Source organism: Beta vulgaris, chromosome 3, assembly GCF_026745355.1.
Source record: "Beta vulgaris subsp. vulgaris cultivar EL10 chromosome 3, EL10.2, whole genome shotgun sequence".
NCBI classification, from domain to species: domain Eukaryota; kingdom Viridiplantae; phylum Streptophyta; class Magnoliopsida; order Caryophyllales; family Amaranthaceae; genus Beta; species Beta vulgaris.
Window position 1 is genome coordinate 2,911,944 of NC_079204.1, and position 25,461 is coordinate 2,937,404.

The 25,461-nt window shown below is 34.2% G+C and overlaps 2 protein-coding genes across 9 annotated transcripts; one reads left to right on the top strand and one right to left on the bottom strand.

Moving 5' to 3' along the window:
- The first annotated feature begins 1,946 nt into the window (after positions 1 to 1,946).
- LOC104888133 (heavy metal-associated isoprenylated plant protein 28) lies at positions 1,947 to 3,388 on the top strand. The gene is made up of 2 exons (XM_010673005.4): positions 1,947 to 2,269; positions 2,857 to 3,388. Exons 1-2 carry the CDS (start codon positions 2,146 to 2,148, stop codon positions 3,117 to 3,119), a joined length of 387 nt encoding a protein of 128 aa, XP_010671307.1. The 5' UTR covers positions 1,947 to 2,145; the 3' UTR covers positions 3,120 to 3,388.
- Positions 3,389 to 4,695: 1,307 nt separating this feature from the next.
- Positions 4,696 to 20,686, bottom strand: LOC104888134 (uncharacterized). 8 transcript variants are annotated; one of them, XM_048640838.2, is made up of 17 exons: positions 20,331 to 20,678; positions 18,901 to 19,106; positions 18,610 to 18,695; positions 16,248 to 16,402; positions 16,011 to 16,070; positions 14,738 to 14,802; positions 14,400 to 14,594; positions 14,266 to 14,320; positions 13,526 to 13,765; positions 13,137 to 13,270; positions 9,969 to 10,161; positions 9,774 to 9,833; positions 9,445 to 9,693; positions 7,037 to 7,295; positions 6,755 to 6,960; positions 6,477 to 6,527; positions 4,696 to 5,369 (listed from the first exon to the last, which is right to left on the bottom strand). In XM_048640838.2, the coding sequence occupies exons 2-17, from the start codon at positions 19,065 to 19,067 to the stop codon at positions 5,079 to 5,081; spliced, it is 2,466 nt and encodes an 821-aa protein (XP_048496795.1). In that variant the 5' UTR covers positions 19,068 to 19,106; positions 20,331 to 20,678; the 3' UTR covers positions 4,696 to 5,078. The 8 variants fall into 8 exon arrangements, with proteins under 8 accessions (XP_048496795.1, XP_048496798.1, XP_048496796.1 ...); XM_048640841.2 differs by having other exon boundaries at positions 18,901 to 19,028; positions 20,373 to 20,677; XM_048640839.2 differs by having other exon boundaries at positions 16,011 to 16,064; positions 18,901 to 19,110; positions 20,331 to 20,677.
- Positions 20,687 to 25,461: the final 4,775 nt, after the last annotated feature.

Here is a 25,461-nt window from a genome sequence, read left to right on the forward strand (position 1 = left end):
TGGTGGCAGGTGGTGGTGGGTGGTGTGGAAAAGAGGAAGGGTAAAATAGTCTATAAAAATGAATTTGGGGAGATTTTAAGTAATTTTGAGGTGACGTTTAACAATATAAAATGTAAAATGTAAAATGGATGTACATTTTCTCGATGTAAAAAAAAAACAAAAAAAAAAAAAAAAAACTAAAATGGACATAAATCATTGATCAAAATCTAATACCACAATGCGACGAAAGAGTGTCAGCTAAAGAGCCAAGGATAATTAGTTTATTCAAAGAAGAACAAGATAAATAAGATGATCACTTTGCTTTTGAGGCTGAAAAGAAAATTTTTAGTACTTTATTTTGTTGTTTCTACTTGATGCTGTGCTACTCAGCCTACTCTTATCCTTTGAGGTTTCATTGCAGTTATTGCTTATGCTTGTATGATATATAGGTAATTTCAGTTGAAAGTTGAAGTATTCAAGCTCATCAATCATGCGTATGTAGTTGTTGGACACATAATATATATACTTCTTCCGTTTCTTTTTACTCGCTACACTTCTCATTTCACGGACTCCTAGGCAATTTTTTGGAGAAGAGAGAGGTAGAGAGTAAAAAGAAAAGGGACCCATGTGGGAGGAGAGAGATAGAGAGAGTTTATTGCCAAAAAAAGAAGTGTAGCAAGTAATGTGAAACTTCCCATAATGGAAAGTGTAGCGAGTAAAAAGAAACGGAGGAAGTAGTAGGCAAATATTGTGATTTTTCATGAGCTATTTGTTATAAGAAGTAGAAGTTAATAGGAGGATTATGTACATTGCATGAATGTATATGTAGCATCAAGCATGCATGTTTCAAACATGAAGGGGTTATTATAACTTTTATTATTCGGTATGCTCAGAAATTTGTAAATTTCATAAGATATAGAGATACAAACGTGTTAACATCTATGATCTATGAACAACAACGAAGTACTACCTTGAGGTTTGAGGATATAGGTGGAAATACCCTGATCAAAGACTAAAGAGTGAAACATAACATAAAAGTATGAAACCATAATAAGTTTTTAAGCAATGGATTTGATGAGTTATTTGTTCTTTGTGTGCTAGAAATATGAGCGTGATGCAACTTCTAGGCAATAGGTTGACATAAAAAGTTGAAAACCCACCGGAGACATACTAAAAGCTAGAGTCTTCAACAACATGGGTGGTCTATCAATGATTAGGATATATTTTGGGGGTAAAACTAACTTAATCCTAATCGATTGATGTAAAGAATCAATGATAATTTCATGTTGTTATACCTAAAGTGTATGTCATTGTGTCACACAAATTCGAAATTACCTGTATGTATAATAATCTGACTCTTTGCATACGTTCTGTTAACAAAATGATGTATATGTCATTTCTAATAATCGTTAGTGTGCAGACTTATTTAGGTTTTGATCGTCTAAAGTTAGTCTTCAAAAATCATCTATTTGGTTATAGAAATTGATCAATTGCACTATAGCCAACTGTTTTTGTAAAAGGTAAAATGTACTAATACACATTTAATAAAAAAAATAGCTATAACCCTTGATTTAACCCTAGATTAGAAATGAACTTCTACTTTTCTTGTTACTTAATCAAAACTTAATTAACCTACTTTAAGTTGCAACTTTCTGCCCATGGCAAAGCAATATGCACATGGTAGCCATGCTAGAACATTCAACTGCCATGCAAGATAAGAAGAACCCTAAACTAAAGCTATCAATTTTCATCAAAAAATGACCAATCTGACTCAGAATTCATGTAATACCTCCAAAAAATATCATTAATCATAAAAAGGAATCTAACAAACATCTTTTAGCCTAAAGTTTCTTGTCAACTTATTATAAAGGGTAACATCAAACTTAAGAAAATGCAAAAAAAAAATCTATGTATGAGAAGAAAGGTTAACTAAAGTTTTGTTGACATAATATAGACAAGGAATCATAGATTTGTGCATCTTTAACTTTTTCATCTTTGAGATTTAGATTAGCTTACGTAACCCCATAATTAAGCTTTTTCATCCAATATATATAGCTAACCATGAACATGAACATTTGGATAAGGTAGCATTGATAAAAACTTCTATTAAGTTGTTACAATACCACCATTATAAGATTGTAATTAAGATACAAACTCTAAATTGAGATGGCTAATCTACAAATCGTTCCGGCTTACAAGAGTGTAGAGCCTCAATATGTTGAGTTGAAGGTTCCTTTATATTCTTTTGGATGTGAAAGGAAAGTGAAGAAGGCTTTGAGTAATTTAAGAGGTAAATTATAATTGAAATTTGTATTATTTATTACTTTGAAAGATATAAATGTTTGCAAGAAATCTGTATCAAGTCATTAGTTTATGTTTCTATCGTATTACTCATAATGTTAGGATATCTTGCATGTAGCTAAACATAAAATCATGATGTTGAATCCATTAAGGTAACAGTTATTATTACTAGCCTTTTGTGCACGCGATGATATTTTCAGGCCTAATTATTACTAAGTAATAAACAAACTGGAAATGCAAGTTAGTATTTAAGTTCACCTCCATTTCGTGAATAAGATTCTTTCATGTTCTTTTTATGTTGTTATTCATTTCTGTGATTTTGGAAAAAAAAAGGCTAACTACCTATTTTAATTAAGGAAAGAAAAATTATGGTCGTTATATCTCTATCTTTGTTATATATATATAAGGAATTTTTATATGATTTCGCACGCGCCGTGTGCATGTAAGACTAGTGTAGTACATACAAACTACCTTTTATTTCTCCTTTATTTTCCTCATTTGTGGTTATAAATTCAATCTTTTCTTACTTATTCTGCCTTATTAGGAACTAAAACTAAAAATTTTGTATATTAACAGGAATTTACTCGGTAAATGTTGATTATCCACAACAAAAGGTGACAGTGTGGGGAATTTGCAACAAGTATGATGTGCTAACAACTATCAAGAATAAAAGGAAAGAAGCGCAGTTTTGGAATCCTGAAGACAACATTAAATTAGAAGAAACAGAAGGAAATTACAGAATTAATAGTACAACTAATAGTAATGCCATTTTGACCAAAGCCAAGTCTTTTAGCTACAAAGCTCTAAGAAAAGTCTTCAACAGATCCCACTCTTTCTAAATATATATATATATATGTATGTGTTGAGAGATTGGTTAATTGATCACTTTCCTACAAAAAAAAAAATGATCTCAATCTTTCTACCACTACTTATATTTCTATAAGTTGTTAGTTATACACATCTATCCTGTGATATGTAAATAAATGATATTAATAACCAGTTTATGATATATCTCATGTCACGAACGTACATGTAAACATCTTGTTGCATTACATTGAATCAAGATTAGGATAATCTCCCACTAAGTCTAAGCAATTGCTATGCATATTGCACCATTGTATCAAAGTTTGTATTTGATGAGGATGAGAGCAAGTTTTGGGTGATACTGATCTCATAAATAATTTATCGCGAACATTAGAAGTTTCAATTTAAAAAGTAAGAATTCATCTTTAAGGTAGAAAGAGTTGCACTGGTCTTTAGATAACTTATCGTGAGATCGTCTAATACAAGATATTGGCGAACAACAAAACTATGAATATGATTATTTTTTTTCTTACATTTACAGCCTTTGTACCCATTTAAGAAAAAGAAATAATATAAGTTTGTGGAAAGCAAGCATAGATATCAGCTGAAATGAGCTTTTAAGACCGGAAAATTGCAGTTTGCATTTTATTTTCCTGCTAGCCATTGGGTGAAGTCACTTGAAATTGCTTCCCACCTAATTTAGATCCCGGGAAAGCCTCGTCAATCATGAGCGTGATATGCCCTTCAAAGTAGACTATATTAAGGCTATGATGACATTTATATGCACCATCTAGACACTTTATATGTGAAGTATCTAGAGAGTTGCAAAAGGTAATTGTTGTAACAAACGCAGTAAATAAATAAAAAAATTAGAGAACAATCAACACAAAATTTAACGTGATTTACTAATGATAAGCTAGTTGCGTCTTACTTATTTTATTAGGTTTAGAAGAGATCTATAATACATATCACAAAATATATGGAAGTGCTTGGTCAATCTTAACGGCAGATAATTAATTCAAGGTATAGTTCAACAATAGTGTTCTAGACGAAACTATGAATGGAATTCAACATCTGATCTAGAAAGCAGTTATATCTGAATAAAGTGCCTAATGATCCCATAAGTTTGTTTAAAAGGTCGGAGGGAAGTTTCCTTTAACATTTGTATCAATCATGAAGGTCTCTCTATAGATTATTGATGTAAGGATTACAATAAAGTTACAATATGATTTCATACAGAGCTTACATTTTGATATTGTGACTTTATTTTAGTACCACTTTGACTTAGTTTTAGTACCAAAAATTATATTTTTGTGTGAGATGTCATTTTGACATCTCACTATAAAACGCCTATAATACCTCAAAAGTAAGCAAGTAACCATTTAAAGCACAAAGTTATCCAATATCTATAAGTGCTCCAATCTTACCAAAATTTAATTATAATATTGTCTTACACAATACTTACTTGAGTTATTTACAGCCAATAAAGTTTAATCAGAAAATAAAATGCTGCACTCCGAAACTTGTAAACTCTTATTCTAGTATCTTAGTTATGAAACCACAAATTGGTAGAGCAGCACTGCAGTGATACAATGCAAAAAAAAAAAAAAATCAAAAAAGAATAATAATAAATAAATAAAAAGCGCCATGTAACTAAGCTACTTGTTAAGCATAACATTATTTATGCAGATTTGTCAACTGTACAATGAGCAATCATCCTCTAGGTTCCTAAATGAGGGAACTCCTGCCTATAATCCTAAACGAAAACCTAACATAATCCCAAGAAAGTAGAAATACAAAATCTAGCGTACCTAGAACAGTATACATTGGACGGGCATTCGCTCTGGTTTCCGATGGAAACATTTATGAGCAAAACTTTGGCAATCAGAACCTCGACGAGAAGGATTTGTATGTGAACCCCTGAATCGTGAAACTGAATAGTTTGGTCATAACGCATCTTAATAACCACTAACAAGGCTGCCTTTCCAGCCTAATTACTGAAGCAAGTCGGGAAATGACCACATTATAAGCTTTGCAAAGATATCGGTCTCCAAAAACTCTATGTGGGCGGCCCTGCCGATGAAAGTATTTAAGTTTTTGCCATGGGAAGACATGTTGAAATTGACATCACATCGCATGAAAACCCGATGTTCCACAGAGGGAGATCGTATTTGGTCTAAGCAATTGTTCAACATCTCCAGAAAAACTTTCCCCCTTTTTGAGAAGTCACTTGAGGATGCAGGGCACAATTCAATTCTTGCAGAATGATATGGTACATAACCATCCTGAAAGAGAACTCGTTAGTGGAGAAGTAGCACCACATTGGAGCAGTAAGACAAACATATTTTCATATTTAATCAGGAGTATAAAGTGGTGAAACAATAACTGAACACGATAATATTATGGCTGAAAAGTGAAAACAAAGGAAGATTGAAAATAGAGTTTTTCTACGTTATACCCTTGTGTTTCTTCAGTTTCTACATTGTACCCTAACTTTTTAAAAACTACATACGGTACCCTCAAGTTTACCTTTATTAATGCACGATGCCCAAACTGCTGATTATATGTCATTAATTTCATTTATTCTTTTTACCTTATTGGAACCGATTTGACTTATACATAGTTTAACCCTTAGATAGATAATTATTAATTAGATTAGATAGATAATTACTAATTAGATTCGTTCCACCAAATTATAAAAAGTAGATGAAATTAATGACGTATAATTAGCGGTAGGGGTATTGTGTATTAAAAAAGGTAAGTTTGAGGGTATCGTGTGGAACTTTTAAAAGCTTGGGATACAACGCAGAAATTGAAAAAACACAAGGGTATAACGTAGAAAAAGCCTTGAAAATAAATCCACAGTAGAAAGCATAAAAGAGAATCTCAACTAAGGAAGCATATGTAGTTACTGATTTCTCAAGCACGCAACATGTTATTAACAAAACAGACATTTGGCACATAAACTAAAATTGGCCCCTAGAACTCACTGTTGAATTCTAGAATTTACGTCAAGCCAATTGACAAAGCATACTATTTGAAAAATTAAGTTTATAGATTTACTTACCGCAAACTATCCATATCATACATTCAGAAAATCATATATTCAGACAGGCAACAGAAACGTCTTTTAGGACTTTCAATTTTTTTATGAAACATCTTATAAGAATTGTATTTGTAACTAACAGAGGCAAACGTGAAGTAGCACTAGCACATATATACACACAAAAGGTAATAGACTGAAATGCAAGTCAAAAATTAAAGTTTGCAGTCCAACATGCTGACAATAGACAAAAGGAGGTACGATGATCTGGACAGCGGATATAATTAATTTAAAATATAATCCAGCAAGCTCTTTCACCCAAAAAGAACTCAGAAGAAAAGTAAAATACCTGTGGTGAAGATAGCAGGATGATATTCTTAAAGTTCTCCAATGTCTTTTGCTGAAAAAAAAAAGGGTCAAAAGAAACAGGTGAAAAAGTGGAATTTTCAACACATGAAGATCAGTTTTACATACTAATCCTAAGCGACAATGCCAGGACACGATACCAGAACAGCAGAGATGTAACTCAGTCATTTGCATTTCACTGGCTTGTAAGTTTGTAACAATCAACTGGCCAGATTGAAGGGGGCGGGGGCAGCTTTTACAAACATGACTAGAATGCTATACCTGGCATAGCTTGAAGAAGAAGGTGTTCTGGAGATCTGGATCATCAGTTAAAGTAAGCTGATGGATACATTGTGTGCTTTTCAGCTTCTTTAGTAGCCACAGCCCAGAATTAAATAGCGAGTTTGAACTGTACAGATATCCTAAATGTGGACCAGATACAGATACATAGGTGTGCAAGAACCTGAGATAAGGCTCCATAATACTATCTGCAGTACTAAAAGTAAATAATTAGGGGTAGGCAGTAATCATCATAGGAAGACAACCTGAGCTACAAGTTCATACCAGCCAATGCAGTTCTTATAATGACATTTCCAATGGAATGCCCAACAAAACTAAGCTTGATACTCCGCAACCCTCCAGATCTTGAGACTTTATCCATTTTCTTCTTGACAAAAGAAACAACCTCCTTTGCTAGCCTGTTCCCCATTTCTCTGAAGTCTCCAGATGTTTTATCTTCATTAGCTTCGGACATAAGAAACTCTACCTTTGGATCTATCAAAAGCCACTGATTACGGACGAGTCGCAAATCCAAATGATGTCCCTGCATGTTCATAGCTCATGAAGTGAAAGCTAATCTATGTTTGCAGCTAATACGAGCACATGAATGACAGAGCGCCATTCTATACAGATCGATAACCAATTCAAGAACAGTCATTATCTAACTCAAGTAACCATTTAACTGATATCAAGCTATGTTTCAATGTCTTCACTTCATCCCAAAGTACCCACACAAGACTCACTGGCACAAGATAACATGACAATGCCCTAAAAGCAGATTGGAAATTATAGAACTGGTTAAAGAATGAGCTAGACCTAACAATTAATCCACATTCCACACTCAAAGCAGTGAAGGAGCCTACTTAAGTGCCAATATGTAGTAACCAAAGCAGGCAAGCACATAAGCACAACGAAGCTAGAACAAAATAATTCCCGGTGCAGATCTATCTGAAGAAAAAAAGCTTGGAGAGATTTTTCTTGTTCATTAAAGATGCTATGATAGGAGGATAAGAGAGAAAAGGACGTGTGAAGTGCCAACTCAAATATCCTTGTTTCTCATGTTCGCATGCCTAGAAACATGTCAAGAGGATCAGCTACTACTATTGGGCTCCAGCCAGACCATGATCCTTAATCTGTACATCCCATTGCTTCACAGAATAATGAACAGTGTGCCAAAGGTCTATCTCTATCACACTCTTGATGATAGAGAAAATATGATAATCTTCTAAAATGAACATAACAGAAAAAAGATCATTCTGAGAATCAGTCCCCAAATATTTATTTCAACTCTCTTGGGATTATACAGCCATTTGCTGTAGAAGATGGAACATGATGCCTCTATAGATAAAATTTGACAGTGCAAGTGTGCAACACAACACTTGCTAGAGATTCTTAAAGCTTTTTCTGAAAAGGAAAATTATATTATGCTCTTATAGCAACAGAAAATCCTTTTAATATATACGTAACATGTTAGTTCAGCCCACTTCTTACTAATAGATCTGTGGCCAGGACTGGTGGAACCTATGGCCCACAGAACTTTTGTACCCAAAATTACTAAACATTATGCAGTTATTCACAGAGGAAGATTTATGGCACTGAAAAGAAAATTAAAAACTCTTCATCATCATCCTTCATCAGATATGTCCAAGGAGGTGGATTAAAGCATGATGCTCAGAGCAGTTGACACATAGGTGCAATTTTTATTATGGCTGGGTCGCTGAGACAGAGAAGTAGTTCGTGAGATGAAAAATCTATAACTCCTGCAATGGGCTTAATCACAGATCATCTAGAATATGCAAGCTACAAATTTGAACGATTCAGCTATTCATGATTTATGTTCCTTATGGACAAGTAATAAGGGTGTATAGTAAATGGATGTCACAGTGGTAGCAGCGAATAAGGAGGGATAGAACCAAAGTTTCATTCGCTCAAGCTAGAAAATCCTGAAGGACAAGTGCTACTAGACATCCAACACTTGACTTCAAGCATACAACAGCCTCAGGGGGAGAGGGGAGGTGTTCAACCCTCAATGTGAAACAGATCCGCCTTCAAGGTACTTTATACTTTTGTCAAAACATCCTATCATTTCAGAATTTAGCCAGTAATTTAGACATTGATTCCTTCAAACTATTGAGTAATAGAGCGTTACTGAAAGATGTAGCACATGTCTATAGCTCATAGTGGTAACTCAATTGATCTGATATAATGCAAGAAGCCCACAAAAAAATCCAAAAAACTCAACTTAGACAAGTGACAAAAAAAAATGAATAGAAATTCTGAATTAGCGTCTCTCTAAAATATAAGCCAACTCTTAAGGAGCTTTACGTCCTCCTAAAATACCTTGATACCCTTCAATTCTTTATTAATGTTTCAAAATTTAATGTCAATATACTATGACTATTGTACATATTTTTGTAACTCGAAGCGCGCATTGCGTGCATTTGGATAGTACTCCTAATCTAAACTGTGGATGCAGATTCTTTTGGTTGAATAGAGACTTCAACCATCAAGACTATCATCCGCAGCAAGCATATAAAATGGAAAGTAATGCCTAAACGCAGACAGGGAAAAGGTGTCTCAAGTTACCACTAGAGTGGTATGTACAGGTAAATCTTTCTTTCTTTCTAGTCTTTCCACAACTAACAATTTAACTATGTCATATCAATATAGCTTAGCTGTAGAGTAGTCTATACCTGAAATCCATGCACAAAGATGACAATCTTCAATACACGACCATTCTGTAAATGATTAGCACCAGATACTATGCTCGCAGAACTAAGTTCAGTAAGCAAGGTCGATGGGGCCCTCTGGATAGCTTGACCAAAGTATGAATTGCCACTAGAAGAACGCCTTGGTGCATTGATAACACGTTCTACAATCACCACAGGCACACTTGAAGGATCTCCAAATATCTGCAAGTCTTGAATTGAACGACTGTTGATCTGCAACACAACCCAATATGTAAAAAATTTGCATAAAAGCAAAAAAAAAAAATCAGCAGCATTCTAGAGGAACAACTCACTTTCATTTGTGCAATACTTCGTCTGTGAAGCTCAGCTCGTGTAGCTGCAGTTTGAGCAGGCTGAAAGAAGGATAGAAACAGTCTTATTATTTACTTTGAACTTAATACCGTATAATGGAGGGTTGTAAGAGAAGCATTTTATGAGCCACAAGAAGAAAAAAAAATCAGAGCTCTAATGTATTCAGGTTTAATTACATCATCAGCCAGCTTCCGTAATACTGATACTTTTCCACGTAGGCCACCATGAAGTGAAACCTCATCACCTCTGCTACTAATAAAATGGTGTGGCATCTCAACCTTGGAATGCACCATCCATATTGACCACTCTATTCTCCGATCATTGGCCCATGACTCTCTCAGATATTCCATTATCTTAGTTTTGTTAGCCCTGAAGTCAAATGAAACATCAGTGTATGTGCAAGCACAGATTATCTTGCAAGATACTGAACAGGCACTAAAAAAATTCATTACAGAAGTCGGAAACCTTTACACGCAAATGAATATTTCAAAAAGGGAAAATTTCAAAAAACTGCCTTTTATAACATAAAAATTTCAAAAAACTACCTTTTAAATTATGTTTTTCAAAAAACTACCTTATATAAGAAAAAAAATTAATATACTACCACTTCACAGTAAAAGTTATGCTTGACCGTTAAATGAGGGTTGACTCTCACGTGGTAGGTCATGTGACCTCTTAAACATTTCTCTCTTTTCAATTGTGATCTCCCTCCTCGTAAAAATAAAAAAATATCATCTCCATCTAACCCTCACAGTCTCTCACCTCTTCAACACACAAGTCATGGATTTCTCTCCATAATTACTGCACTCCATCTACCAAAATTGAAGAAGGGATATTAATAAGGCGAATTGAAGAAGGAATTTCAGTATGCCATTATCTTTATTTTTCCTTATTGGCTTTGTCTGGGTAGAAAAACTGATATTTTTATCTGTTTCAATTGGGTAAATCGCATCTTAGGGTTTAAGGGCAATTGATGGTTAAACTAAAATGAACAAATAATTAAAGTAATTATGTGGTAAATCGTAAGTGCGCTAATTGATGGTGATATTATAATGAATGTATTCTAGAGTGTGTGGAATCTACTAGAGTAAACAAAAGAGGAAAATTCTAGGAGGCAGCTAAAAGGGAAACAGAGCATGCATCCCTAGTTTCTCTCACTTTAATTTCTCTCATAACTAGTTGAAGCCAAAACACCCACTAAATAAATACTAATAAATAAATATTGTAGTTGGCATCTTCTTACTAACATGTTTACAATCATTATTTATGCATCTTTTTGGCAATATTCATGTCGATTTGTGTGTTTAATTTTGGTGTATTTATTAAGTAGGTGGTTGGTGGCATTGTTAGTAATTTAATTTCAATGTTTTAATTGTTTGTACTTGCTTATGTTGTTTGTTTGCTACAGGACAAAATCCAAAAAAAAAAAAAAAAACCTAGTACCTTCTTGCTTATCACTTAATGGACATAGTGAATATTAAGTTGTATTATGGGGGTGAGTTTGTGACTAGAAAGTTTAGAACTTCATATAAGTACAAGTTGGGTTCTCAGAAATATTGTCGCAAAGAGTATAAAAATGTTAGTGAGGTTGCTTACTTTGAGATCGTAGATTGGAAAAAGGATGGTTTAGGATTTAAAGATGAAGGTAAAATTTGGTCTACAAGGAAAGGGTATAGTTTGCTTGCTGGAAGGACAGTTCAAAAGTGATAAAGATATCCCTACATTCTTAGATTCACCAGAAAAGGATGGCTGGTGAAAATCGTTAAAGCAAATGCTTTTCCAAAATCTGATAAAAAGTGATGAACAATATAGAGAAGATGAGGAGAGAGATTGTAGAGAAGAGAATAGGGTTTTCATGAAAGAGAGGTCAATGTGAAGTCAAAGGAAATGTGAAAAAACGAGGAAAATATAAGATGCAGAAGGAGGAAAATGGTTAAGAGGTCACGTGACCTACCACGTGAGAGTCAACTCTCATTTAACAGTCAAACATAACTTTTCCTGTTAAGTGGTAGTATATTGAAACAGATTTCTTATATAAGGTAGTTTTCTGCAAAAAAAAAAAAATCAAAGGTAGTTTTTTGAAATTTTTATATTATAAAAAGTAGTTTTTTGAAAATTTCCCTTTCAAAAATCAAAATTTCTAATTCTAATCAGAATCTAGGAGGATTGACTTTTAGCAATTATAAACCAAATCTAATCTCTTGCCTGGTATGAAACACAATGTGTTCCACTTCTACAAATTAGCAACAGCATCTGGACTCTGGAGCCATAAAGGATATGAATAAGTGACCATGTCCCATCAATAAACAGTGAAGTCCTCACTGCATAGTGACATGTAACAAGAGAAAATGCAGGCTGGACACAAATATACCATCATCTGCTTTCATGTGTAACATACTCCAAGCACACCATTAAGAAAATCACCCCTCAAGCGAAAGATTGAAAATGTGCAAAGGTCAACCTAAACCTTGAATACTCTCTAGTTACGCTAGGCGCCTGAAACAAGGGGAAAACGGAGAAATGCTCTGAAAGTTGTCTGAGTGGCTGGTAGAAGGGGTAATTAGGGAAGGAGAGAAATAGTTAGTTACAAAGAGTAGAGAAGAAGCAACTATTGGCGATACAATAAACAGAGGATGGGGCAACGGAGAATGTATTAGAAAATATTTGAGATATTATTTGGGAGAGCTTCCACCTCTTGAAAGTGGGTATGTTGTTTGGTTTGATCATCTTGATCCATGAATACAATGGAAGAAAAGGTTCACAGCCCCAGCCCTCTGGAGACTTGGGGATCTAGAGGAGGTGTTTCATGTATATCCATATCATACTCCATATTGTGTTTATTCTCTCTGCTTTAGCCTAATTTGTGAAAGCAACCAGCTTGACTCTTAGCAACATGACATACACAGGTTAGATGTCTGACCTTGACAAGTTAAAAACTGAGACAGATCCCAAAGTTCATAATGGTACAAAGCTGTTGCCAATTATTTACAAAGAGATCTTGGTGGAAAATAATTTTTGTTTGATTAAATTACTCTTAGATAGTCAGATACCTAAGCAAGTGTATTATTCTTCTAGTTTCGGAATGAACTAAAAAATACATTAATATAAATGTTTACTTAAAGTGCAAGACAAAATCCATATATATGTCAGATAGATGGTTAAATGGCCCACCCTCCATCAAATACCAATACCACAGCTCTAAGAAATCAAACATTAGAACTTGCGAAGTTGCCAAGTTTATAAAACACAGATTTGAAAGCAAATAAATAGATAGACATTTTGAACTCTTGTCCAAAGAAATAAATAAATAAAGATGGTCAAACTTCATTGATAAAGAGACTAACCTGTGGAAATTTAAAAAAGTATTCCATAAGTAGTGATTTTGGTTTCCAATTGTATGAGCAAAATGGAGTAGACTGTCCCTAGATAGCGACTGAAGGGCCCCATTACTTCGAAAATCAAGAAAAAGACTTTCCTTCTGTACAAGGCCACAAACATCTTCATCACATTTTAAGCAAGAATAATTATTGGCACCCAAATATTTGCACTCCCACTACACAAATCATACAGCACAATACCCTAGGTTGGGGTCTGGGGAGGTAAAAATGTATGAAGCCTTGTCTCTATCTAGCTGAGACTAGTATATAGAGATACAAAGGGGAGATTGCGGAGTCAAATCTGGACATGCAAACAGAATCATTAGCGTCTTAGGTTATATAGTAAGAGCACAGACCTCTTTACTCTTTTGAGAGTCATCAAATTCTGGTCTTTTTCCATCAGAACTAGTTGAAGATACATCTGCTTGCAATAAAGAGCCAAACAACTTTGTATCATCCAGCTGGGAAATGAATTCAGTGAAGTCGATGGTTTGATCAATTGCTCTGCCAAGCTTTTGTGCTTCTTCTAAAAGAATGTCACGTGCAGTTAACAATGATTTGACAAGCAGCACCTCTTTTACCACTTTACCAAAACCCTGAGCAATAAAAATTTAAAAAAAAAAAAACATGAAAACAAGATTAAGTAGCTATTAAACAGATGTACCGAGAATTTTGAAGAAAAAAAAGGAACAATGATGAGTGAACAACTGAACAGTTCCTCTGAGGATAACTCAAAATAGGTACATCACAACTCCAAAAGGTAAGATAAGTAACCACTAATAGATTAATAGCTATAACCCAGACATAAAAGCCACTAACTTTTTTGCCTTCCACAACTGGCCATCAATCATCTACTAAAATCATACTATATAGTAAAAATATCGTAACTTAAACACAGGCAATAGATGCCAGCAGCTTTCGCCTTCATTAAAAAAAATTCAAAGAACTAATCTGGAAGACAAATGTATAAGAGAACATGTTTTGGATGAAGTAAGAGAAGAAACTCCTCCAGCTCCAGAATAGAGTTGCAAGTTATAATAACATGAAAGACAAGATCAGTTGTGTACACTAACAGAAAGAAGATACGAGCACGTACTTTAGTTGATTTGTCAGGAAATTTGCCATCAATATTCTCAACAGTAAAAGAATTGCTGCAATTTACAATTGGCATTAGCGTTGATAAATATCATCTATCGAACAGTACAAGAGGCTTCGGAAAGAGTGACAAACCTGGGTAGCTTCTTCTGGAAAGTCTGTGCAACTGTTTTTAAGAGACTAATATGTATACTAATATCTACTAGAGCAGAATGGAAGGCATCAAAAAGAACAGGACAGTATGAATGTAGTCCCAAAAGAGCTTTAGGAGGGATTCTGAATTCGTGGACAGCAGCAGCAGAGGTACTTAAGATAGCCTGCAACTCTGACCTGCTCAAAATATATCAAACTTAAAATGCAAAGTATTTTATAAAAAAATAAATTGATTAGTAAACAAATGGGGAATGAAGAATGGTGAATCATATCTTATCAGATACAAATATGTAAAGGGGGGGGAAATCGCATTAACTCACCCTTTCTCCAATAAAGGAGAATATATAAGTTCAAATTTGATAATAACACCAGACTTAGCAGGAACCTACACATGAAAAATAGATAAATAAAAGCAAGTACGAGATAATTATCCAGAGGGAATAGAACCAATACAACAAAAGTCTCAACATAGAACCAATAGCTGTGATGATGAGATAGACAATAAGACCTATAATCTGGCAAGATCAATCATAGTCCTCAAACCCATTCTACTGTAATTTGTACATTCATGTAGGATAGTGATTGTCTCAGTATTTTGTTCTCAAGTCGGTGACTGAGACTTAGTATAGGGGATAAGGTATCAGAATCCTTGCCACATTACAGAAAATAGAAACTCTACTCCACCGCCCGGTCTAGTCACTCAACAACAAAACCATAATCCAGATAAGGGAAGCCAGGGGAGCATTATATTACACCTCCATTCTCATATCAAATGTTTGCTAAAGTTTTGCATACAAAATAAGAAGCTGATATTTATAACATTGGTATTTAAATATAAATAGTACGGTATCATTATTGCATTCGTACTTTGGTGCCCACATACTCCCCTTGTCCCAAAAAAAAACAACACTTTTCAGTGCATAAAGTTCTAAAAAAAGCATTATGGACTTGTGGTTGCCTTTTAACAATTGTCTTAATATACATAAGTAGATATGATAGGAGATAGTGAGGTATTTCCAATCTTATTTTAATGGGAAAACGGACATGAAATATAAGTGGGTCCAATAAGGAGCGATAACAAATTTTTAAGAGATGGTGAGCGATGCTATAAAGGGGTGTTCAAAACATCAAACTATTATGAGACGAATAAGAAAGTAAACTAGGGGTGTTCAAACTCCAGATTCTAGGACAAAGAGAGTGTTTAAAATGATAAACAATGTACATTACTCAAAAAATCAAAAGTAAAAAAAAAAAACTCCCTCCGTTTCATTTTAATTGTTACACTTTGATATTTTACACTATTCACAAATTTCACTTTGACCATCACTTGTGATTTATACGCGGATGAAAATATAGTCATATGGGATCTTGTTAGATTCATCATAACATGTCTTTTATTAATATGTACTTTTTCATAATTTTTACAAAAACAAAACTAAAGATATATGTCCTCAAAGTTTTACATTGGCATGCGTGAAAAGTGTAAGTTTGTAGATTAAAACGAAACGGAGGGAGTAACTAGTAAGATAATATGGAATGGAGGGAATACATCAAAACTCTTCTTTACCCCCTATGCATATTACATGTATAAACCTGATAATTGAGGCAGGGTAAATGACTTCTATGAGCCTGAATACTGCAATCTAGCTGTACCTGTCACATAGTCATATGAGGCTCGCATCTCGAGTTTCTATTGTATTACTCATGTAAACATCAGCTCTAATTCAAGAATTTAAGAGTATTCATCCCAATTAACCCAAAACTAATACGGTAAAAGTAAATAAACAAATATAAGACAATCACAAATGCCACAAAGGAGAACAAAAATACCTCACGGTTTGAAAGGGAGACATTAAAAGCAATCATAACAGATAAAGGAACATCTTGTCTCGCATATCTAATCTTAAAAGGTTGAGTTGAAAAACTGTTGTCAGAATCATCAATTCTCCAAACTCCATAACTATCATCAGAACCCATCTTAGGAGCTGCAGCAGAGAACGTGGATGTCAATAAGTCAGCTCGGCTCCAGACATAGAACAAATAAGTATATACAGCAACAGTTATGTCCATTTTGAATCATGAAAAGTTCTAAAACTCTATCACAGAACCACTAAGCGAAAGCAATATAAATAAATATAGGAACATGAAACTCCAGGCCCAAACAAAGAGATAGCCTATGTTGTTTGGATTCTTCATATCACCTCAAGGGTACCTATAACGGATTCTTTATACACTCCAACTCATCACAGCAAATTTCCAAGCTAGATCTCTAAGAACTATCAGTAATGGAACTTCAAAAAGAATTAGAAGAAGCACACTAATGAGAAAGGCAGATTGTATTGCAAAAATATGAAACTTGAAAGCAGTCCTTTCACTTAACAAAGTACTTATCCTGAGACGTGAACATCTAAAGGTAAGAAAAACATTGCAATCATATCTATCTTACCTCATTTTCCTCCGTCCAGGCCATTATCTACTTAAGATTACAAGTACTTATAAACTCATAATCAAAGTGCTCTCATGTTCACTTATTAAACCTGACTGAACCTAATAAAACCTGATTTCAGCTTATGTTTACACCTCATTGCACCTCATCAAACCTGATGAGATTTGATCAACCATAAAACTTAGTTTTCTAAGGTGAAGAGAATGCACCCTTACTTGGCCACAATCTCTGATTTTACATTTTTCAACAGGGTTCAGTGCCAGGGATATTCCAATAATTCAAAACCTTTAGGAAGAGAAAGCTCATCAGAACATCGTTGAATTTCTCTTTTGTTAAAAATTTCACATACTACTGACAAAGAAATTTAGTCGCTCAAGGAACTTCTGTCGCTTTAGTGGTTATGCTACCAATCAGCATACAACGAAACAGATTCACACTCACAAGAAAAGGAACTATTGATATTATAGGTCAATTATATCACGAAATAATTAGGATTTCTCTTAGACTTCACTGAAAAGTGAACTCCTATAGTTTTTCTTTACTAGCCTGCTGCCTACTAAGGAATCTCATGTGCCAAAAAACGAGCCCTTATACAATTCCTGATGTCATCTAGAAAAGTTACTAGTGTAACGATCAATTAGATTGAATAGGACTTTTACCCACAAAATATACCACTTCCCCATATTTCGTCTGTTTCAAAATACTTCCTTCATGTCCCCAAAATGGAAATGTCACAAAACTTGCTATATATCATAAAAGAACTTCTTTTAACCCCCAACTTTCTAAAGAAAAACCTTTAAAAGTCGGTGGCCCCCCATTATCTCCTTTAAATACACATACTTTAACCTTAACAAAAAAAAAAATATTCAAAAAATGGTGGTCCTGCACTTTCTCTCTACCTTTCTTAAAAACTCCTCACTTTCTCTATGTAGCATCTAAATTGAGACGGATGATATAATATTAGAACTCTCATCCTGCCCCTCTTCTCTAACAATCTGTTTCTTTTAATCCTCTCTTTTCTCAAGGGCCAACAAATGAGTTATAATAAAGCTGCACTGAAAGTGTCATAGCAACTAAGCAAGTGACAGATAATAGTCTCATTATCTGAATGGACAAGCTGACTTAGGGCTACAGACTCAATCACTTTAAAGCCAAAATGAGTAAGGGGATAAAAGATAAAGATTGATAATCTTACACTCCTCAATTTAGTAGATCACAAATTTACATTTTGTTTATACATATCTTAATGTTATTTGTAGTACTTTTAGAACTAGCCTTTCGTTACTAAGCAGTAGTGTTCTATCAAAAGATAAGAATTAATCTTATAGCCTACAGTTATAAACTTATAGATAATCTATATTGGCTGGCCGCTGGCTTTTGTTTTTTGAGAAAAGAAACTACAGAATAGAGAGATGAGAGAAATGCAAGAGGCTCAGAGAAGCATCACTACTAGGAACAAGGACAGGAGGGGAAAAAAAACTATCAAGTTCAAAACAAAGTATTCAGGTTTAGACTGGACAGGGGTATTTGAAAGTCAGTTTGTCCATTACATTGGCTGAGCAGGACTACAGAAGCCAAAAACAATAATGGTTTCCCAAAAAACCAAGAAATAACAATACTAAGTTACTAACTTCATTTTACCGCCTACTAGTCTCCTACAAGCAACAACAAAAAAACTTCTCGAAATTCACCAAAATCAATATGAGCATAAAAGGAAAAATAAAAGCATATATCTAACAAAAGTACCTTCATATTGTACAACTCTGGAGGGAATTCCAACATATGTTCCATCCCCATCCTCCCATTTCATAGAAATCTTAATTTGGTACCATCTACACAAAGCAACAGCAATTACACTAAATAAGCAATGGAAGCAGATCTGAGTTAAGAATTGAGGTTAAACTTAATATACAAAATTGATTCAGCAAACAATATTCAAATCTAAGCCTTAGCCTGTTAGCCATTACTTAATACAGACTACTTTTAGCCGATCCAGTATACAAAGAAAGGTAGCTTATATTAATAGCAACAGCTTACCCTTGCTGGAAAAGATCAAGATTGTGAAACCTGTGAAGGTAAATAGCCACCTCATGAAAAGTGTCCAACATAGCTGGCTTAAATGGTTTAACCTCTGCATCGGTCAATCGCTTCACCGCAAAATTTCTCTGAGTCAAATCAATTAACCATCTGAGTCGACGAAGCATAACCTACTTCGAAGAGACAACTTACACAAACTTGCACCCCTCCCTTCCAAAACAAATTTAAATCAAAAACCTTCAATCGCCTTACTCATTTGCAGATATTAATCAAGACAACCATACATAAACACAAAAATGGGCAGCTAGAACAATATGCAGAGAAGACAAATGTCAGCTTGTCTCCTCAAAAAAATAACTTAACAAAGCAGTTGTTCATACACCAGCCAAAAATCATCTAATGTGAAGCTATAGGCTTCTATGAAAGCAAAAACCAAGACGATACATCCAACTTCATAGAGCACATAGAATTTTTCGGCTAGCTGATACTGCATGGAAAATCCAGTGCAAAGTAAAATCTCAAAACAGCAACTCCACAAGAGCAAGGCTCAGTAAGTAAACTACCCTTCTCAATTACATAGTTCTACACAAATCTTACTATACCAACTTTTTCTAGATCTAACTATGATTTCTACATCCTAGCACATGCAAACCACTTCCATACCTCACCAAATTCCCCAAAAAGTAAGTTAAATCAATAATTGACAACTTGATGAAGACAAAACCTAGCATCAAACCCCATAAAACTTAACATAATCCGAGCATCACTATATTCTAATACAACAGGACTTCTTACCTTTTTTGGGTAACTTCTAATATTCCACAATAAATCTAAAACAAGCCCCATTTAACACTTAGCTCCTTGATGAATAGATCAATGCACACCCTTCACCATCACTAGATCACAAATGACCTCCGTATCAAGGCAGGACACAAAAGCCACTAATAAACTTCCAATTCAGGTAAAAAAATCATCATCAAAATTACACAGAAACCACATAATTCCACAACATATATATATATATATATATATGAATGCGGAACCACCAAAGCATATCGTTGAGTGCAATCTCATTACTACTACCTTCCTTGTCACCTACACACATAGCTTACATTGCCATTAAAAGACTTTCTTCTTCTAAAATACAATGTTTCCTTAAAAAAAACAACTAAAAGTGACACTATGATCTTCATTTTAACCACTCTATCGTATGTTAGCAGCTCACTCATCACCAATCCAACGTCATCGACTAATTTGACACATTGCCTCAATTTAACGCCATCTAATTTGCAGTGATATTTTTTTTTTGTTCTCATACATCATTTGCATTACTCAATTACACAAACAGAAAGAAAGCATCAAACTCACAAAATACAAACATTCAGATGTACAAAAATAATCAAAAAAAAAAAAATTGAAAAAAAACTTACATAAAATGAACAACTTCTTCTTCGACTAGCTATTTCTCTCACCTTGAAGAATCAATTTCAAATAAATGAGAACGATAAACCCTAATTTCCTCAAACGAAAATTGTATTTCTACGATCGTCGGAAAAATTGAAGATCATACGGTTAGAATGAATCGATAAAAAAAAGAGATCAGGAGATGAAAATTAGCCGTCAGCACCGCCGGAAAGTGGATCCGGTCGCCGGCGATATTTTCTCTCTCCTCGATCTTCGGAGTTTGGGAGTGTTTGGAAAGGTGAGAAGTGCGAAGTTGGGGAAAACGAAATTACTCGAAGTAGTACGAGTAAATGTATTTATTATTTTCTCCAAGTGAGGGGAAAAATTATCCCCATCTAAGGATTCGTTTGGTTCGCATGGGAATTAATTTCCTATGGGAATTGATATTTCATGGGAAGTAATTTCCCTTCTTAATTTCCTAGGAATTTAGATAAAGTGTTTGGTTGAAACCATAGGAAATTGCAATTCCTAGGAATTCAAATCACCAAGGGGGGCTTGGTAAGTTAATTCCCATGTCTTGTGGGAATTTTCATTTCCTAGGAAGTTCTAATTCCTATGATTTTGCCAATTTCCTCCAACCAAACACAACACCATTTAGACATTTCCTAGGAATCTGTATTTCCAAGGGAAATCAACTCCAACCAAACAACACCTAAGTGTTAAAAGTTAAAAATGTGATGGAAAAAAGGTTGTTATTTTTTGTTTATTGTTAACACAGCCAAACACAGCTTGAAACCACCTTTGTATGAAGCACCTGGGGGAAACCAAAAATAGGACAAATAACACATAACGCGCACAAAAGTCACAACAATAGCCTTGAAATGATTAATTTGATGGAATAGAGTTTTGGAGTTTAGGGGGAGGAAACTCATTTTGCTTGTCACATGATCACATCACACATGGGAGTTATAGAATAAATGAATAATGTACTAGATCTATCATCAATGTAAAACTAAATTATGGTTTGCTATAGACTTCTTTTCATGGTAGAGAATTTGTTACAATCCAAAGTGTAAACCATTCATATAGAAATTAGAGGGGAAGGAGAAGTTTCTCGATACATTCATGCAATTATCTTAATTTCTTGTCGCTTTAGTTAGAGCATCTGCAGTTGTATTGTTTTTCTCGAGAAATGTAACATTATTCATGTTGTTGAGCTAATGGCAAAGATCCCTGCACACATCCATCGTATTAGGAAACATATTCAAACAACCTGAATCTTCTGTTAGCATCCTACTAGCTCGAACATTGTTCGTATACAAAATACAATTATGGATTCTTTCGATTTGCTAGAGACTTGAGTGTGTACCAAATGCTCTGCTTCTGAGAATTATTGGTTGATTGTGTTTGAACTACTTTAAAAATAGGAGAGTAAGATGCGTAATAATGAGACTTACAGATTTATAACTAGCTAGATTGTATTAAAATTTGGATTATGATTTGACTGTTCAGTTACGTACACTGATGTGTACGTAAAGTGTTGATAGCATTTGAGATTGCGACAAATAGTCATTTTTATAGGAATAATTGTTACATGGATACTCTTGTACTTTTGTCTTTTTGGATAAGCTAATAGAACACTATGGTATACATGTGAGAATAGCTAACAATCTTCACAAAGCAGTGATGGATCTATAAATTTGGAAATGGAGTAGGAAGATCAAAATAAACTAATTCAAATACGCAAGTTATAATTTCTTCTTAATATCCTCCGTCCTTAACATTTTTAAGATTATTCATGTAACTTATCGATTTTTATAATTAACAAGTCTCTTTGTTGGTTTAATTAACCAGAATGTGAAGGTTGAATGATTAACAACCACATTGTTAAATAAGATGGTCAATGATTATACTTTTTAGGAATTTGGTTGATCAATATGAATCTTTTATACGTCTATACTAACGTATCTCTTATAAATTACAATGATAGATATACCTGTTTTATACATCCATAGTTAGGTTGTACAAGTTTATGAATTCAATATTTGAGAAAAAAAATCTAGAAAACATTTGATATTCTTTTTACTAATAGGAAAATTTCATTTGGTACCATTGTACTCTGGGCTTTTCCATTTGGTACCCAACTATTTATTGGATTCTACATGGTACCACTATATTGTAGACTTATTCTCTACGATGACAGTTTGTTAGATAAAATGTTAGTTTTGGGTTAAAATGGTTAGTAAATTGTCTCCTTTACGTGTCTTGTGCATTGAGAATTGTTCAGCTAAAGTTTGGGAGAATTTTGGCTCTTATGGCAGTTGAGGTCAAAGTAGAGAAAATGATAGATTTCGTTTTACATGTCAGGAAATACCTACTTGTTTTTTTTTCAAATTGGACCTTAAGTTTTATCGTTAAGGACAAAAAATGACTCTCAAAATCATAATTACGCAAAATTAGACAAATCCCTAACCCTATTTAACCCCCAAACTAAAATTTTGTTTGTCATAATATTAAGATACAGAATAAACCCAAGCTACATGCTACCATGTAGAATCCAAAAAAAAAAAAATAGGTATCAAATGGAAAATCCCAAAGTATAGTGGTACTAGGTGGAATTTCCCTTATTAATATATAGTAGCCGAAATTCATTTATTCAACTAATTAATAATAGAAGCATCAAATATTAAGAGTATAACCTACATATGAGTTGAGAATAGTTGTCCAACATTGAAAAAATAGAGAAAGAATGACTAACATAAATTCTCTTCGTTTTTTTTATTGCTACATTTTTCCTTAACAATTGATTTTTATTTTAAATTGTTACATTGTTTAAACTTTGCTCTACTAAAAATAATAAATATTTTTATGATGTTTCACTTTTTCTTCCCAAAAATACTAGTTGTCCACTTTCCCTCTTATATTATTATATTAAATGGGTAAAGTACCCCTCAAAAAGCTTGAAATGATCTAAAATCTTGTGCAAAACACGATATAGCAATTAAAAAGATGAATGGAGTAGATTAATGAGATATTGAATTACTATACCTATTACCAATTGGTTTTAAGACACCAACCTTTTATGTGGTCAAGTAGCTCATATGTGAGTGGGAGTCATAAGAGTATAACACACACATGTGAGTTGAAAATAATTGTTCCATATTAAATCAAGATAAAATGACTAACATATAATTAAGTGTGAGTTATAATAAATACAATTTCAATTAAGAAAATGATAATTGCTTTAATTTTGTAGAGGGAAGAAAAATTTATTAAAAGGGAGGAAAGCCTGATGTGGTACTAGGCATGAGGTTATGAAATATGAACCCCATACCTCAATAGATCTGACAGCTGTATATTATAACTTAATAACCAACAAGCCAAGTTCTTCTTCTTATCTAAATCTGAAAATTTGGATTTTATGGGGTTAAATTATCAGTTTTTCCCCCCAAATATGCATCGCATAGATTGAGTACTTGTCATACATTTCTTAATCTAAATTCTCTAAATGCTATTGAATAAAGTTATTGATATTTAGGCTCCATTTGGTAGGGTGTAAAACGTTTTTCCGGAAAACTGTTTTCCTTTATTTTTAGTTTTACATTGTTTGGTTGGCAAAAGAGTGTAAATCCATTTTTCCTTGGGGTAAAATTACTCTCCCAATAATGGAAAACCATTTTCCTTTCAAAATGAAGGGAAAACTATTTTCCTTATCTCTCTTGTACACTTCTCTCACTACCTCCTTACTTTCCCTTTCATTTTCCTTTCATTTCATCATTTCTCTTACATCAAACCAAACAATGAAAAGATAATTTTGGAATTGTGTTTTCCATTGTAAATTGTTTTCCATGCAAATCATTTTACACTGAAAATGTTTTACGTCCTACCAAACAGAGCCTTAATCTGGTGGGCGACAAGCACTTGCTAAGGTAAGCTGAGTTCATCATCATTATTGATTCTCACTTCTCAGCACCATGAACAATAGCGTCATAACTCATAAGGCTTGCAAAGACTTTAGCGCGGATCAGAAGATGAGAAACGGAACAACAGTCAGCAACCAGCAGCCAGCAACCAATAGTTAATAGCTGAGTCCTAAGATATGAAAATAGATATCAAATAGAGGACAGTGGGGATCTACACGCGTCTTCTCCGAAACAAGCAGAAGCATGTGAACTGCTTAATGGACTATTCCTTCATCTTTTTTTAGTTTTTACATTTACTTTTATTCAGAGATAAATATCATTTCTATTTTATTTACTTGTTTTGCCTAGTCACCTATGTGAGCGGTCATGTAATAAGATATTTTTTTGAGTGCTTTTGTCACTTAGTGGCATCTATATCTAGGCTGTAATTCCTCTCTTCCATTGGGAGAAACCAGTATAAAGGACTGAGATCCTCCTGCTCCATTCTTCCTCTTTCTCAAATTCCTCTTATATTTTTGTGCGTTGCATCTGAAAGTTCTTGAAATAATTTAGTCATCATGGTATCAGAGCCACGCAACATCACCTGAAATCAGAGATTATCCTTTCTCTTCCACTCTTTTACACATGGGCTTCATTCAATCCAAATCTGACTACAGTTTGTTTCTTAAGCACTCTCCACCACCATAACTGTAGCCTTAATTTATGTTGATGACCTACTAATTTGTGGTAACAACATGCCTCACATTGATAAGCTTAAACACATGCTAGCTCAAGTCTTCCATATGAATGATCTAGGGGCCCTCATACTTACTTGAACTGGAGATAGATCGATCTGTTAATGGTATTTTTTTTATCTCAGAAAAAATACATTACTGATATCCTCACTAAATACAACATGCTCCATGTGAAGCCTTTGCAACTTCCTATGGATACCGACCTCAAGCTCACCCCTGACAAAGGTGACCTTCTCCCTGATCCTTCTGTCTATCAAAGACTCCTTGGGAGGTTGATCTATCTTACAATCACAAGACCAGACATATCGTTCACAATACGAATTCTCTTTCAGTACATGCATCAACCCACTACCAGTCACCTTCAAGATGCCAAACGACTCCTTAGATACCTCACTGGTACAATCTCTCAAGGCATCTTGCTAACTAGCACCTCAGCTGCCCAACTCACGTACTGCCTAATGTGACAGTGATTGGGCTACCTGCCTTGTCTCTAGAAGGTC

Bases quoted from the DNA above. Each gene is read 5' to 3' on its own strand.
- LOC104888133 (XM_010673005.4), top strand. From the start codon at position 2,146: ATGGCTAATCTACAAATCGTTCCGGCTTACAAGAGTGTAGAGCCTCAA. The intron at 2,270-2,856 runs GTAAATTATAAT...GTATATTAACAG, and splicing joins GGCTTTGAGTAATTTAAGAG to GAATTTACTCGGTAAATGTT.
- LOC104888134 (XM_048640838.2), bottom strand. From the start codon at position 19,067: ATGCTTCGTCGACTCAGATGGTTAATTGATTTGACTCAGAGAAATTTT. The intron at 18,696-18,900 runs GTAAGCTGTTGC...TGCTTTGTGTAG, and splicing joins CTTGATCTTTTCCAGCAAGG to ATGGTACCAAATTAAGATTT. The intron at 13,271-13,525 runs GTCTGTGCTCTT...GGCCTTGTACAG, and splicing joins ACTCTCAAAAGAGTAAAGAG to AAGGAAAGTCTTTTTCTTGA.